General features: G+C 57.8%; 1 protein-coding gene across 1 annotated transcript; it reads left to right on the top strand.

Annotated features, from left to right (window-relative positions):
* Positions 1-762: 762 nt before the first annotated feature.
* RPS6KL1 (ribosomal protein S6 kinase like 1) lies at positions 763-13,578 on the top strand. The gene is made up of 10 exons (XM_021715601.1): positions 763-1,140; positions 2,658-2,782; positions 3,548-3,640; positions 9,632-9,679; positions 9,964-10,096; positions 10,756-11,334; positions 11,609-11,698; positions 11,809-11,891; positions 13,080-13,175; positions 13,468-13,578. Exons 1-10 carry the CDS (start codon positions 804-806, stop codon positions 13,576-13,578), a joined length of 1,695 nt encoding a protein of 564 aa, XP_021571276.1. The 5' UTR covers positions 763-803.
* The last annotated feature ends 2,231 nt before the right edge of the window (positions 13,579-15,809 follow it).

The following is a 15,809-nucleotide window of genomic DNA, read 5'->3' on the forward strand; positions in this document are numbered from 1 at the left end:
GAAGGCCTGGCCGGCCGCTGTGGGCTGGAGGCAGCTCCAGGGCCTCTCTGGGCACCGCCTGCCGCCCCTTGGCGTCGGTGGCGCACCAGCTCCGGGGAGCGCTCTCGGCCCTTGCAGCCACGTGGCCTTCTGGCCCTCTCAGAGACGGCCGGGAGCACAAAGCACGAAGCCACCCTCCCTGGCCAGTCACCTGCCCTCCCCCCTCCAGCCCCATCCAGCACTGCAGGGAACCAGCCACCGGGCCATCCACCTGCCAGAGGCCTTGAGGCCTCTCTCTGCGTCCAGTTGCTGCTGGCTCCATGGGGGTCCTCACTCAGGGGTCACCCTGACCTCAGGACCGAGGGAGACAAGGCAGGGGCAGTGCATCCTGCCCAGGGAGAGTTGCCATCGAGCCAAACCCCAAAGGATACACGAGAGTCCCCCGGAGGAGCAGGGAGGGACAACAGGCCCAGTGGAGGGACCAGCATGAGGAATGGCCTTTGAGCCCAGATGTGTGTCCTCCATAGGCCTGATGCCAACTAGACACCAGGCTTGCTCCGGGGAGGCCCTGTGAAGGCAGCTCTGGTCACAGATGTCCTCAGCTCTCTCTAGTGTTCAACACGCAGTCGCTGCCTGAGAAATTTCTGTTGAGCTGAGTATGAATGGAAAGGAAGGCAGAGCTCCAAACTGTTACTGTTCCATCATCACCACCGTGTATAAGGATCTGGGCCCATGAAGGGACTTTACCCCCTTGAGCTCTGATCCCTCCAGCCCTTGGAGGTAGATCAGTCTCCCCAATATCCGGTGAAGGAAACTGGGGACAGATGGGCGTGCTGCTCCCAGCTGAGTCCTTCCTAATGCACCTGCTCGTTCCAGAGGCCAGCGGCAGGGTGGCCATGAGTCTGATGGCCTGTGAGTGTCTGCCCGGGCCCGGCCTGGAGCCTGAGCCCTGCTCACGAGTGCGGTCTCAGGCCCACGTGTACCTGGAGCAGATGCGCGACCGGGTGGCTGCGGGGACGCCTGACATGACCAAGCGTGACTATCTGGTAGACGCGGCCACGCAGATCCGGCTGGCCCTGGAGCGTGACGTCAGTGAGGACTACGAGGCGGCCTTCAACCACTACCAGAACGGTGTGGATGTGCTGCTCCGAGGCATGCACGGTGAGGGCTGGGCAGGGGCGGAGTGGGTGGGGAAAGCCCATGCGGGGCTCGTCCTGGCCTCCCTCTGTCCATCCACAACTGGGTGGATGTGCATCGTGCCAGCCCTGCAGGGCCTCTGTGAAGGACAGTGATGCTGGCATTTATTAAGCACTCCCTGTGTGCCAGGCACCATTCCCAGGGCACCTGGATCAACTCATTTGAGCCTCACAGTAGTAGGAATTATTGAGTACGTCATTGCATATAGTTCCAAGTATATAGGAACTATTTTCCTTTTTTTTTTTTTTTTTGAGTTGGAGTCTCACTCTGTCACCCAGACTGGAGTGCAGTGGCTGCTCCCAGCCACCGCAGCCTCGACCTGCTGGGCTCCAGCGATCCTTCCTCCTCAGCCTTCCAAGTAGCTGGAATTACAGGCATGCGCTACGACGTCTGGCTGATTTTTTGATTTATTGTAGAGATGAGGTCTCGCTGCCCAGGCGGGTCTCGAACCTCAATCCACTCACCTCAGCCTCCCAAAGGCGCGGGATTTCAGGCTGAGCCACCGAGCCCGGCTGGAACTATTTTTCAATTTTCATTGTCCAGGTGGGGAAACTGAGGCACAAGGTAGTTAAACAGCTTGCCAAAGGCTCCACAGCCACCAGGGGTTTGAACAGGTTTGCTCCACAGGCTGTGGGCCTGGCTCACTACACGTGACCCAGAGCTGGGCTGGGCTGGGCTGTTGCCCTTGGGAGCTTGCATCTGGGGTGGGGGAGACTGGTGAGTTGATCCTAGACAATTATGGTTCCAGGTAGGAAGAGGATTGAAGGGAAAGGGAAGGGAGGGAAGAGGGAAACTGAGGCCAGACTGAGCCGGCATAAAGCATTTTCTAGAAGTCGAAACTCTAATCTGAGCACTGAAGAATGGTAGGTGTGTTCATTATGCAATCAAAGGAGAGTTCCAGGGAGAACAGCCAAGGCTCAGAGGTGAGCAGAGGTCTCTCCAGAGCAGAGCAAGGTACCTCCATGGTGGGGGAAGCTGGTACTGAGGCCAGCGTGAGACCCCTGTGGGCCTGGGTGGCCAGGAGGGGGCTGGAGTTGGGCCCTTACACACCCCTCCACCCTCCTGCTGGAGAAACTCCACAAAGCCCAGGATTGCAGCCTGTCCAGGGAATTCCTTTGCCAGCCCATCCTGGTCCCCACTCTGGCCTTTTTCACACTGGGCATCAGAGATAGAAGAAGCAGTGCTCTCCAAAAGCTTCCATCTCTTCCTCTGAAGAAATGGACATGGAAATCCCCACCCTGGCCCTTCCCAGGATGTGATGGCGGCCGGCTGGGTGGCTAAGGGGTGACAGTGGTTCCCAGCCTTCTGCCAGCTTCCTGCCTCCTCCCCTGGGGGTCTCCCACCCCAGAGGAGGGGCTCAAGGTGGATTTGGGGTCAGATCTGCTGAACCTCTCCTGGGGAGGGCAGAGGGCAGGCCATGGGTGCTGGAACCCCAGCCCCTGCAAGGCCCGGGTGGGTCTTGGTGACCTCGACCCCCACAGTCGACCCCAACAAGGAACGATGCGAGGCCGTCAAGCTCAAAATTACCAAGTACCTGCGGCGGGCTGAGGAGATCTTCAACTGCCACCTGCAGCGAACTCTGGACACCAGAGCCAGCCCTGGCACGGTGAGGAAGCCGGTCCCCAAACGACTGCGGAGGCAGAGGCGCTGAGGGGAGAGCTCACCCTGGGCTGCTGGGCAGGGCTGGGTGGTGGCACACACATCGGTGTCGTGTGCCGGGGCCACCTCCTGTCCCCTGGCTCCCTCTCCCCATGCCTCACATTCATTCAGTTTCAAACACTTGGCAAGTCATCTCCAGTCCGGTCTGACCCCTCATGGAGCATGTGATGTGTGCATACATGCACAGCCTCATGCATTGCTGCATTGGGTGCCATGTGTGTGCATGTTCCGAGCCACCTGTTCTGCTTCTGTCGTGACCTGGGACACAGCGAGTGTTGGAGCAGACCCCAGCGCCCACATGTGCGCACACACATGGCTCGTGCACTCTTATGTGCAGAGACCCCCACGTGCTCCCCTAGCCCATGGGCACGTGTACCCCTCGCCCATGACGGGCACAGATCCGCGCACCAGCCGAGTCTTGTGAGGCTGCCTTTCCCCAGTTAGGTGCTTGGTCTTCAAGGCAAGTCCCAGGAGACCCCAAGTTTCTAGGTTGTTCCCCCACCCTCACTCCAGAGCATCTGCCCTCTGTGACGGAGTTTTTGCGGGGGGGGGCTTCTAAAGCCCCAAGAACTTGGGCCTTGGACAAGGGCTGTGCGGAGAGGTCATCCTGGCCACCCTAAACTGCTCAGCCTGGGCCTGGAGAGGGGTCTGCCTGTGCGCTGTCCTGCCCGCTGCCTGGGCCTGAGCACGTGGCCTGTCTCCTCCCCTGCAGGGTTTCAGCAGCCTGAGGCTCCGGCCCATCCGTGCACTGAGTTCTGCCCTGGAGCAGCTGAGGTGCTGCAGGGTGGTCGGGGTCATTGAGAAGGTAAGTGAGGGAGCCCGTGGTGTGGGCCTGGGGAGAGCCGTGCTGTGGTGGGAGTGGATCAGTAGCGCTGAGGGCCGGGCAGGGGTCAGAGGGGAGTACAGCCAGTGCCCCCAACCCACACTGCCTGGGGCCTAGAGAGGATGCTTCCATCTCCTCCTTGGATGTGGGGCATGAGAGGTTCTGAGCTCAGACCAGAGAGCCCACCCCCCAGGAGAGTCCAGACAGACGCACAGCAGGACCAGAGCCCGGGCGCCCTGCCAGCCCACGCCCTGCCCCCATAGACTCTCTGTACCCCAGAGCTGCAGGCGAGACCGTCCCCACCAGGCATGGCCAGGAGCTTCCAGAGGCTGGAGTGTCCTCAACTCCAGAGCCTACCCAGGCCCACACTGGCCCGTGCCTCGTCCAGGCCTTGATATCTCTTTCTTTCTCTTCTGCCTGGAGCCCTGCTTCGCCCCGTCCGGCCTCCTCTCCCACCCTTTCCCTTGCTCAAAGCAGATAGGAAGATAAGAGGGGACACCCTGACCCTTACTTGGGGTGTTCATTATTAAAGGGAGGCCAGAGCCAGGCCAACATCTGAGTCTCCTCTTGCTCCCATCCTTGCTAAGGCGGTTTCTTCCTGCACTGGCTGGTTATCAGGACCACCGGGAGCTTCCTAAAACACAGATGCCCAGAAGCCCGTTGTTTAAAACACTTGTCAGGCGACTTCGGCACATCTAGGGGTCCACGGAGGAGCGGAGACCTGCGGGTGCTTCCCCTGTGCAGGAGGGGGCTGGGCCTCGGGGCAGGCCCAGTTAGTGCACAGAGCGGCCACAGGCTGGCTCCCACTCTGAGCTTGGATTTCCTCATCTGTTGAGTGGGTAGGAAGTCTTCCCCTCAGGGTGATTTGTGGAGGAAAATGAAATAATATGGTGGGGGTGGCACGCCCGAGACAGTTGATGAGTGCTGGCTCCAAATGCAAGTGACAGGAGTGGGGTGGGGAGCACACGGGTCCCATCTCCAGGCCCTGCTCTGGCTGCTTCTCCCGGGTCCCTGGAACAGGCCCCAGACGGTTCACAAAGGCCTCTCCAGTCTCCACCTGCAGCAGTTCCAGGCCCAGTGCGCTGGTGTCAGTAGCCGTAGTCCCTAGCCCAAACCTGGCCAAGCACACTGCTCCCAGAGACCCAGGGTGGTGACCAACACCCCTTCTCTGAGTGAGGTCCCTCTCATGAACCGTCCGTTATCATATTGTGGGGTGGTTCCAGTTCAATAAGTCTGGGAAACAGTGAGTGACAGTTACATGACTTTGGTTTTTAACTATAGTTCTCTGAGATTTTAGGGGTCTGGGAGGGGGTGTGTGATACAGAATTGCCCACGCTGGTTTAAGCCCCGGGAAAGCAGTTCAGGAATCTAGCGTCTGAGCCCCCAGCAGACGGCAGGCAGGGACAGAGCTGAGCCAGCCGGCCTGACTCGAGATGCCCTTCTCTCCTTCCCACCTTTCTCGGCACTGACCTTACAGACTCCACCTCCCCTCGAGGGCCTGCTTCCTTTTCCAGTGTCATGCCCAAGCCAGGAGCAGCGCTTTCCCCATGTTAGGAAAGGGCCCTGCCACCAGTTCTGAATATGTCGCACCCCTGCTCCACCGGCAGACTCAGGGGAAGAGCAAAGGCCTTGTCAGGATGGCTAGAGCGCCCCCAAGGGGTACATCCATCAGGGTTCAGGGACTGAGGGGGGTCTCTGGGGGGGCTGGGAGGGGTGGGGCGGCAGGGGCAATGAGGTGGGCAGGTCAGGGACCAGGCCGGCAGCCAGGGCACCTGAGGGTGGGCTCTCAAGGGCGGGGAGACACCACCCAGTCCAGGCGCCAGGCTCTGAGTCGGGGATGGAAGAGAAAAGGTCGGCCAAGTGGCTTCTTGTTTTACTTGGCCCCAACACAGGGATGTTTTAAAGAATTGTTTCATTTTAGAATATGCAGATTTTTAATAAAAGCCCAGATTTCCTGCTTCTCTTGAAAAAGCAGATCTGGAAACATTGGGCTCCAGTTCCCACGTAGCAGCAGGGAGCAGGGGAAGGCCTGCCCGCTCCCAACGTGCCCCAGTTCGCCTGCATGCCTGTAGCCGGCCACCTGGCTCTCATGTTCGGTCCTTGTGGGACTTTGCATTTGAGAACCTGTCGGAAGCTTTTGGATTTCTTTACTCCATGAGAGGTCCTCCTGGATTTGGACACTTTGGGCATCTTTTTAAAAAATTTATTTTATTTTTTGGGAGGTCGGAGTCTCATTCTGTTGCTCAGGCTAGAGTGCAGTGGCACGATCTCAACTCACCACAGTGTCAGCCTCCTGGGCTCAGGCAGTTCTCCTGCCTCTGCCTCCTGAGTAGCTGAGATCCAGGCATGGGCCACCATGCCCAGCTAATTTTTTGATTTTTGTAGAGAGGCGGTCTCGCTATGTTGCCCAGGCTGGTCTCAAACTCCTGGCCTCAAGAAATCCTCCCACCTCAGCCTTCCAAAGTGCTGGAATGACAGGTGTGAGCCACCCCACCTGGTCAGTTTGTGTATCTTTTAAAGAAAAAGCTTACTTTGTTTCACCAAAGTTTCAATTGTCCCTGAGTCCCAAGAACTCATGGATCTGTTAATTTTAAAAGACTGCCTAAACCAAACCAAACAGAACCAAACCAAACCAAACCAAACCAAACCAAACAAAAACCAAAACGGGAGGGGCAGGGGGTGGGAGGAAAAAAAAAAACAAAAAATGGTGAGAGCAGGCACCCAGAATTGCCATCTTCCCAGAAGGGAGGTGACCCTGGTGGTGGTAAGGGCATGACCGTCTACAGAGCAGAGGTATTGAGCCCTTGGTCGCCCTTGGCGAGAACATTATACATTATACCATACTGTCCAACGCAGCAGTCACTAGTCTCTTGAGACCATGGGCATTAACACCAATGAAAATGAAATAATCTGTGTCTTAGTTGCACCAGCCGCATTTCTAGGGCTTGATGGCCTCTTGTGGCTACTGGCTTCTGTAATGGACAGTGCAGACATATGATCCTTCCTTGCATGGGAAGAAGGTCTGTGGAACAGTGCTGCATTTGAATAACTGTCCTTCAGAAAGTGAAACTGGAGTACGTAGAGGTCATGACTACATAGTGCTCCATCCCCTAAACTTCTGAGCAAAAGATGAAGGGGACTTTGGCTGGATGTAGTGGCTCACACCCAGGGCTTTGGTAGGCTGAGGTGGGAGGATTGCTTGAGGCCAGGTGTTCAAGACCAGCTTGGGTAACATAGCAAGAGCCCGTCTCTACTAAAAATAAAAATTAAAGAAACTAGCTGGGTGCCATGGCTCACACCTGTAATCCCAGCACTTTGGGAGGCAGAGATGAGAGGATTGCCTGAGACCAGGGGTTCGAGACCAGCCTGGGCAACTTGGCAAGACCTCATTTCTACAATAAATCAAAAAATTAGCCAGGTGTGGTGGCGCATGCCTATAGTTCCAGCTACTTGGAAGGCTGAGGCAGAAGGATCATCTAAGCCCAGCAGGTTGAGGCTGTGGTGGCCGTGAATGTACCTCTGCACTCCAGCCTGGGTGACAGAGTAAGACTCCAACTCAAAAACAAACAAACAAACAAAAAAAAGCAGCCAGGCACGGTGGCTCATGCCTGTAATCCCAGCACTTTGGAAGGTAGAAGCGAGAAGATTGCCTGAGCTCAGGGATTCGAGACCAGCCTGAGTAACATGGTGAGACCTCATCTCTACAGTATATCAAAAAAGCTACTTTGAAAGGCTGAGGCGGAAGGTTGACCTGAGCCCAGCAGATTGAGGCATGGTGGCTGTGTGCATGGCGCTGCACTCCAACCTGGCTAACAGAGTGAGACTCCAACACAAAAAAATAAATTAGGTGAGCATCTGTAATCTTGGTTGTTCGGGAGGCTGAGGTGGAGGATCACTTGAGTCTGGGAGTTCAAGGCTATAGTAGCTATGATCGTACCACTGCCTGGGCAATACAGCAAGACCCCAGCTGGAAAAAAGAGAGAGAGAGGAGGGAAAGATTTTTTAGTCTGGTTGTATTAGTGGGAAAATGCCTCCTCTGCTGCCTTTTTGAGATATTTTTAAGATTAATTAATTAATTATAAAGATGTGGGGTACAGTTCAGGGCTAGGTATACAAACATTGATCATGCAGGTACCCTTGTTGATGAGGCACGCCCCTCCCTCCCCTAGCAGCTTTTTTGAGATATTAATGAAAGAAAAGAGAGCTTAAAACAAAACATTCCCTGACATATCACCTAACTCCAAAATAATCACTGCTAATGTTCTGGTCTCATTCTTTCTAGATAAATAGGTTAGTTTTTATCTATTTTTAAAAACCCAGTTGTTTCAATGCATGGATCAAATTTTACTTCTGGCTGCCCCTACTTTCCCTGATGTTTTTTGAGCTCTGTAAGTCAGAGGACCTTTCTCAGGACAAGGCGGTGGGGAACCCCACTTGGCAAGGGGGAATGGGGATTATCCAGGGTGTCAGGACTTGTGGGAAACTCTGTTCCCCTAAATGACTCCAGCATTGCCTTCCTTTCTTTTGCAAGTGTTGCACAAGTCTGCCCAGGGAGCCAAGGCCTGGCAGGCTTGTTCCTGGCCACTGGAGGAGAGACCTCTGGTGGTCGGAAGGGACACCTCGCTCCTGGGCGCTCATCTAGTCCACTGCCTTCATTTTACTGGTGATGGAGAAACTAAGGCCCAGGGGATGGCACTTGCCAAGGTCACCTGGTTTTGTCCAGTTGCAGTGTAGTCTGCAGGGCCCCGGGACCAGCCTGCCTGGATTCAAATCCTGACTCTACCACATTTTAGCAGTGGGCAATGGGCAACATAACTTCTTTGGACCTCAATTTCTTCACCAATAAAACAGCTCACTAACAACTCAATAATAAATAATAAATAATAAATCCTGGCAGGATTATGGGAATAAAATAACTACACCAAGTTCCTAGCACAGAGTAAGCGCCTTATAGCCAGATGGGCTCCCCTCAGTGACACTGGTAACAGTTACCACGGATGACCGAGCATGTTCTGTGGCATTTTGGCTGGATGCAGTGGCTCACTTCTGTAGACCCAGTGCTTTGGGAGGCTGAGACGGGAGGATCACTTGAGTCACCAGTAAACCCAGTGCTTTGGGAGGCTGAGGCAGGAGGATTGCTTCAGCCCAGGAGGTTGGCTGCAGTGAGCTCTGATCATGCCACTGTAGCCTCCAGCTTGGGCCACAGAGTGAGACCCCAACTCAAAAAAAGGGTGGGAGGGAGGTGGGTGGGGTGGAGAGCCTGAGGCAGCAGGAGAGCCTGAGCCTGGGTGACCTGCAGCTGCCCTCCCAGGGCCTCAGCTTCCCCACTCCCCAAACAGGAGATCAAGGCCGTGATGGGACCCGAGGTCCCTCCAGCAGACACCCTCAGACCTTGCAGGGTGGTGGGACTCTGCTGAGGCCTGGGTGAGGGTGAGCTCGTGGATCAGGTGGCGCAGGGCCTCCTCGGCCCTCCTGCAGGCCATGTGGGCCTGGCCTGGGCAGGAGGGAGGGCATTCTTCTCACCTGTCCCCTTCCCATTGAGGCTGGGCGGAGACCTGGCTGCCCACCATGCATGTGTGCAGCACCTGTGGCAGCCCTGCACTGTGCAGGGCCATGGGAACACAGCTGGACAGTGTATTCCCTGCCCTCACGGAGCTCCAGTCCAGTGGGAGACAGGAGACTAGACACGGTGTGATAAGGCTCCCCGAGAGCATCTGGGACAGATTAGGGACCCCAGCCCCTAATCTCAGGAAGGCTTCCTGGAGGAGGCAGCAACTGAGCTAAGACCTGCAGGCCTAGCAAGGGTGAATGAGAGGACAGGATCGGTGTCAGCGAGCGCTGCCAAAGCCTGCTCTCCCAGCCCTGCCCTGGAGTAAGCCAGCCTCGGTGAAGGAACACAGGGGCCTTGGGAGCGGGACCATGAAGCTCCAGGAACTCCCAATGCCCTGACCAGTGCCTCCTGGACCTCGGCAGGTGCAGCTGGTCCAGGACCCGGCAACCGGAGGGACCTTCGTGGTGAAGGCAGGTGTTCCGCGTCCCCTGTTCCGCATCCCCACAAGGCTTGCTCAACTCTTGGAGACCCCAGCACAGAGGCTGCATCTGAAGCCCACGCTCCCTCCAGCCCAGAGGCCCTGTCGCCCAGACACACGTGCACACGCACACACGCATGCACGCTGAGGGTGGAGGGTCTGGATTCCATGGGGAGATGGGTGAGGCTAGATCAGGGGCAGCTGTTTCCTCGCCTGGGTGCCGCTGAAGCTGAGGCCAGGGCGTCCCCAACTGACCCGCCTGCCCGCCCCCTGCAGAGCCTCCCCAGGAGCCACGTGGCGAACCGGGAGCGACCCACCATCATCCCACACGGGGTTCCCTACATGACGAGGCTGTTGCGGTACTTCGTGAGCGAGGACTCCATCTTCCTGCACCTGGAGCACGTGCAAGGTGCGGGGCCTGTGGGGGATTTTCACTTGCCCCTTAAGCTGCCAAGCCGGGGAGGGATGCAGCTGGTTGGTACCACGTGTGCGGCACAGACTCAGCACCCAGGCCTTCTGGATGCAGATGGCGGCTACAGACTCCTATGGCCTCTGTGGGACCAAGGTCTGGGGACATTTATACAGCTGTCTCCTTTGTCACCATTCCCTCCATTCCTTTGGGCTGTGCCCATCTCAGGATAAGAGGTAGGTCACGTAGCAGGTTACTGATGCTTGTAACAAGGTGCACATCTTTGGGTCATGACATGCAGTCACCCCAGGTCTATGCCTGGCCTTCTTTAAAGTTTGTTACACCAGCTTCCCTAAATACATATAATATGCTGGACAGTGGTGAACCCATCCTCTAAGCCAAGGACATCAAGAGTACTTTATGCCCACCTGGGATAGTCATCTGGCATGCCTGGTTGCAAGGCAGGGCCTGTTGCAGGTGGGAGAGAGAAGGGTGACGACATTCTAGGATGGGGTGGGAGGTGGTGGAGGGGAGGGAGCGGAGCCAGGCCTGGAAGGGGAAGGGCAGGTGCCCAAGACAGCGGGGAGGTGGGTTAGGCTGGGGACCTGGTGACCACACTCTTTTCCCTGTCCCACCCACCTCCTCCTCTTCCTGGCCAGGAGGCACTCTCTGGTCCCACCTGCGCTCCCAGGCACGACCCCGGCATTCTGGACTCAGGTCTGGCCGCACCCAGGAGAGAATGAAGGCTCAGCCCAGCTCCCACCTCGGCCTCCAGACCCCTGGGCAGGACAGAAGCCTCTCGGAGTCCCCACAGACTTCCCAGAGCCTCCCCCCCGCTGGGGAGGCCCCATCCGCCAGCCCCCAGAATGGAGTTGAGGGGGAAACCCCAGCCAGGACCAGCTCTTCCTGCTCCCTGGACCTTGCAAAGGTCCCTAGTGGCCACCTGCACATTCCAGCCAGGCGGCCTGGCCAGAGCTCGGACCCTGGGCCCTCTCGGGGGCTCCCGTGGGTGCACAAGGGGGCTGGCCGGGTGCTGGGAGGCTGTGGCAGAGGCAGGGGTCAGGGCCACCCATCCACAGAGGGCACTGGCTGGTGGGGCAGCGGCGAGGCCTGGAGCGTGAGGGAGGAGCAGGCGAAGCGGTGGGCAGCTGAGATACTGCTGGCCCTGGAGGCGCTCCACGAGCAGGGCGTGCTGTGCCGGGACCTCAACCCCCAGAACCTGCTCCTGGACCCAGCAGGTGGGTGCCTTGTCCTCCAGGTGGGGGGTCCCCAGACTTCCAACAGTCAGAGCAGCCTCAAGCTGTCACTTCTCCCTGCCCCATCCAGCCTGTTACTTGGGAGAGGGCCTGCTGGCCAAGGCAGAGCACGGGAGCAGCCCCTCCCCCCAGGGGCCCAGGGCAGCAGCTCTGGCGCCTGCAGGGAGGCTTTGCTCACTCAGATGCCTGGCCACTGCTTGGTGACAGCATTCTCAGTCTCTGTCCTCTTCCCTCCCCCCACACACTGGACGAGAAGGCCACATCCGGCTCACCTATTTTGGCCAATGGTCAGAAGTGGAGCCCCAGTGCTGCTGGGAGGCCGCGGACAACCTGTACAGTGCCCCAGGCAAGGGGGGCCCCTAGGTCCTGGGTGACTTTACAGGGCTCAGGATGGGGGGAGGAGGACGGAGAGAGGCCCCTGGGCCAGGCTGGAACCCATGAGTCTTGCTCCTGCAGAGGTGGGTGGCATCTCCGAGCTGACCGTGGCCTGTGACTGGTGGAGCTTCGGGGCACTCCTATACGAGCTGCTGACGGGAGTGGTGAGTGGCCACAAAGCAGAGCCCTGGATGCCCTGAACTTGGGGGCAGGGCTCATTCCACTTAGCAAGGTCTGGGCAGAGACTGCCTGACCTTGAGGGGGCTGTCACAGGCGGGGGACGCTCAGCACCCAGCACTAGTGGCCACAGCTAATGAGACAAGCCACCTATACCAATAAGGGCTGAGTTGGTGGTCAGGGAAGGCTTCTGGAAGAGGGAGCCAGGGCCCAGGTGTGGAGGGAGCATGGAACAGGCACAGCCCTGCCTCCTGGGCAGTAGACCATCTGGCCTCCTCTCTCCCCACTGTCTGCTCCTCCCACCCATGCCTTTGGGACTGTTGCTCCCAGACCATGACTAGAGGCCAGATGGGCTCTACACCCAGGCCAGCAGCTGCCTCGTCCAGCCTGGGTTAACCATGAGTGCAAGGCTGCCTGCAGGCCCCACTGCACAGGGTGATGGCTCTGCCTTCTGTCCTCCCTGGGTGAGCTCAATGCCGTATCTGTGGCCAGTTACATCAGGGGGCTGCACTGCGCATGAGCATAAGACAGCCTGGAGTCCAGATCGGACCTGTCCACCCTGGTCCCCTCCTGCTTTGTCCCGCAGGCCACGGCCTCCTTAAGCCCTGGCAGCAAATGCCACCGAACGGCTCTCTCCTCTGGCCTCCCCCCAGCTCCCCTGCTAGCGCTCCTGGCCTTCCTCCTGGATCCTCAGAGTTCATGTGTCCCTCTCTCCTCCCACAGCTGCACTCCCTGGGGTGTGGAGGCCCTGTGTTCTTTTCTCACCCTGCCCCTACCTTGGCCCCATGCCAGGGCCTCTGTCCAGTGCACAGCCCGTGGGGACTTTTTTCCATAAGGAGACAAGTTCCAGCGCTGTTCCCAACTGAGTGCCAGCCCTCACTGCAACCCAACCCAACATGCTTCCAGCAAGTCTGGAGTCAGAGATCTGGGTTCGGACCCAAGTTCAGCACGAGCCCTTTTACCCCTCTGGGTGGGCCTGCCGCTTGTCTTCAGTGGGTAACAAACATCAGCAGTGTCTGACCTGCGGTGGCTCCAGAGCAGAAGGCAGCTCCCATCACCACCATCTTCATCTCCTCATCCCCACAGGATGTTACATGGGGAAAATCCTAGCTGCCACTGGGGTGAAGACTTTTCCAGGGTTGCCTCCTCAGAGGCCCTTCCCTGTGTTCTCCCAGGCACTGTCCCTGAGCCACCCCTCGGGAATCCAGGCCCACACCCAGCTCCAGCTGCCTGAGTGGCTCAGCCGCCCCGCAGCCTCCCTGCTGACCGAGGTGAGGTATAGCAACCTGGCCGGAGGCAGCAGCCCAAGGGTGGGGCCTGGGGCAGAGCCTAGTGTGCCTTGTACCGGGGTCTGATGTGAGTACAGGTGGCAACGGGGACGACACATTTCTGTAGCTTGGTGGCTAATCGCTACCAACAGTCCCCAGAGTGGAACAGAGAGGCTCAGTGGGCTGGGTGGCAGGAAATGGTCCCTGGGGCCATGTGCTTGGGGCCCTGGAAGTTAGCCTGGCCCAGTGGTGTGCAGGGAGGACTGCCCCAGGTGCTGACAACAGCTCTCCACAGCTGCTGTGGTTCAACCCCACACGGCGCCTGGGCGCCAGGGTTGGCGGTGTCCGCGAGCTCAAGGCCCACCCCTTTTTCAGCAGCGTCCAGTGGAGCAGACTGGCAGGGTAAGGGGGTCGGGCAGGGTAGCCGGGGCCTGGGCAGATCCTGTCACCTTCCATCAGTGCACTGCAGGTGGAGAACCCAGGGCAGCTACCCTTCCTGTCACCCCCAGGGCCTCAGAAGGAATGACCATCACTGTGCCAGGACTACTAACTCCTAGAAGAGGAGGCAGGGCCAGCGAGGCCACCCCAAGCAGCTTGACCCCTCTACCCATCGGTCAACAGACACCTGCTGAATGCAGACCTTCGAGTGAAAGGACGCCTGTGCCCTTGACTCAGAACTGACACCTACCGAGCCCACCCAAGGTTCTGGGACTCACTCACCGCCACGCAGTGCCCACTTGGGCCATCTCTGGAGAGACATCTCAGGACACTGACTCACTGGCTCAGTGGACCCAACCAGGTTGTCCTGGCTGTTCCTCTTGGTCATGCAGCTGGAAGCTGTGGAAGCTGGGGGGCAGGGGAGAGGCCTGCAGGGCAGGGAGGAGCGGGGCAGAATGAGCCACTCCCATCCTGACTGTGCCTTTATCTGGTGACTTCAGAGAGCAAAAGGGAGGGGAGGAAAATGAGAGGAGGAAGGGGGAGAGGGAACGGAGCACACAGAGCATAGAAGAGCCTCCTCCCCACGTGTGTGGCGGGAGGCTGCCCTGACCAACAAGACACCCCAGCCTCCAGGCTGAGGTGCTGCTGCCTGGATCCCTTCCCAGGAGATGCTGTTGACCACTGCTCCTTAGTCCCATGGGTCCACTCTTCTCACAGCCCAGTGATGCCCCACCTCTCAGAATGAGAAACATGGATGACTGCCCATGCCCATGCATAGTTAGATGGTTGGTTCTGGTCTTTAAAGAGTGGGGGTGAGTGGTACCCTGAGAAACCCCCCCCAGGTTTGGGGGCCTCCTCTCAGGACTTGCTGGCATTTCAGTGTGACCTCTGAGGAAGCTCTGCCCCAGACCCTTCCACCAGTGTCCCTGACACCACCAGTTGGTGCCTCTGACGCCATCATCAGTCCACCACGTCCCAGCTCCCTGGAGCCTGTTCTGGGGTTGATGCTTCCCAGATGTCTCTGGGGCAGAGAGGATGTGGGAAAGGGTGGCCCGTGTGCGTTCCCTGGAGTTTGCCCACCTCAATAAAGCCAACTCCTGGCTATGGCATCCATGCTTCATTCATGCAGTGAGGGGCCTGCAACAAGCAGATGAGAAGTCCCCTGAGAAGGCCACTACAGAAGTGGGAAGCAGGCAGGTGGGACGCCCCACAGGGCACTGTGGCCTTGGGGGAAATGGTGGATAGGAAGAAGGAAATGGTGCAGGGAGAGAAGCCCTGGAAAAGGATCATGATGCCTGGAGGGCACTAGTGAATCCCCCTGATCCGACAGATGCTGGAAACAGGCTCACCAAGGTGACAGATGCAAACTGGTCAGAGCCGTGCAGAACTATCCAGAGTTGGGTTCCTTCTGCTCCATGCCCTAAGCTAGGCTGACAATGTGCAACCCCTGCCCCATGAAGCCCAAGTCACTGCGGGACTTCTAGGCCTTACCCATCCCACATGCACTGCACACCGGGCACTCTGTGAGGCCCCAGTTTAGAACACTGTGGTTCCAAGTTCTGCGGGGCTCACAGCCTTTCGATAAAATGGAGCAAATAACACCTTCTTTGTAGGCTTACTAGAGAAATGAGTTTCTAGCTCCAGGCCCTGGACCTGACAGATCCTTTTGAAGCTCTTCCTTTCACTGAATTCTTTTTTCTAGTCCACTAGCTCTGGTTCCACCCTGGGGGACCCGCTTCCTTCCTGCGACCATAAAGGGGCAGCCTCACTGCAAGCGATCAGCAAACAGGGACTGTGTGTGGCAAAACAGGGATGTTGAAGCCTAGACACAGTCACTCCTGCCACCAAGTCAGTGTAGGTCAGTCGCCAGCTCTGTCCACTCACCCTCACAGATCCGAGATGACTCTAGGCCATCCCAGGATTTGCTAATACTGACCTCAACCACCATGGTGAAGTGGTGCTTGTGCCATGTGGAAATCAAGTCCACAGGGAATAAGAGATGCACTCACCTCTCCCCAGTCGATCCCAGAAACAATGCAAGCCCCCACAAAAATGCAAATGTCTATTGTTGTTTTGGAGGGGCTGCACAAGGTAGGGACCCCAATTTCTCTTACAGTGTGGCAGGCTCAAAGGGGCTCACAGGAAGGCAGCAGGGGCACTAAGATGGGCCAGCAGTCAGGGCTCTCTATCTTCTGTCAA

This window comes from Carlito syrichta, unplaced genomic scaffold (genome assembly GCF_000164805.1).
Source record: "Carlito syrichta isolate Samal-C Ts95f unplaced genomic scaffold, Tarsius_syrichta-2.0.1 Scaffold307214, whole genome shotgun sequence".
Taxonomy (NCBI): Eukaryota; Metazoa; Chordata; class Mammalia; order Primates; family Tarsiidae; genus Carlito; species Carlito syrichta.

Coding starts and splice junctions, on each gene's coding strand:
- RPS6KL1 (XM_021715601.1), top strand. CDS start 804: ATGGGCGTGCTGCTCCCAGCTGAGTCCTTCCTAATGCACCTGCTCGTT. Junction 10,097..10,755: donor GCACCTGGAGCACGTGCAAG/GTGCGGGGCCTG, acceptor CTTCCTGGCCAG/GAGGCACTCTCTGGTCCCAC. Junction 11,892..13,079: donor ACGAGCTGCTGACGGGAGTG/GTGAGTGGCCAC, acceptor GTGTTCTCCCAG/GCACTGTCCCTGAGCCACCC.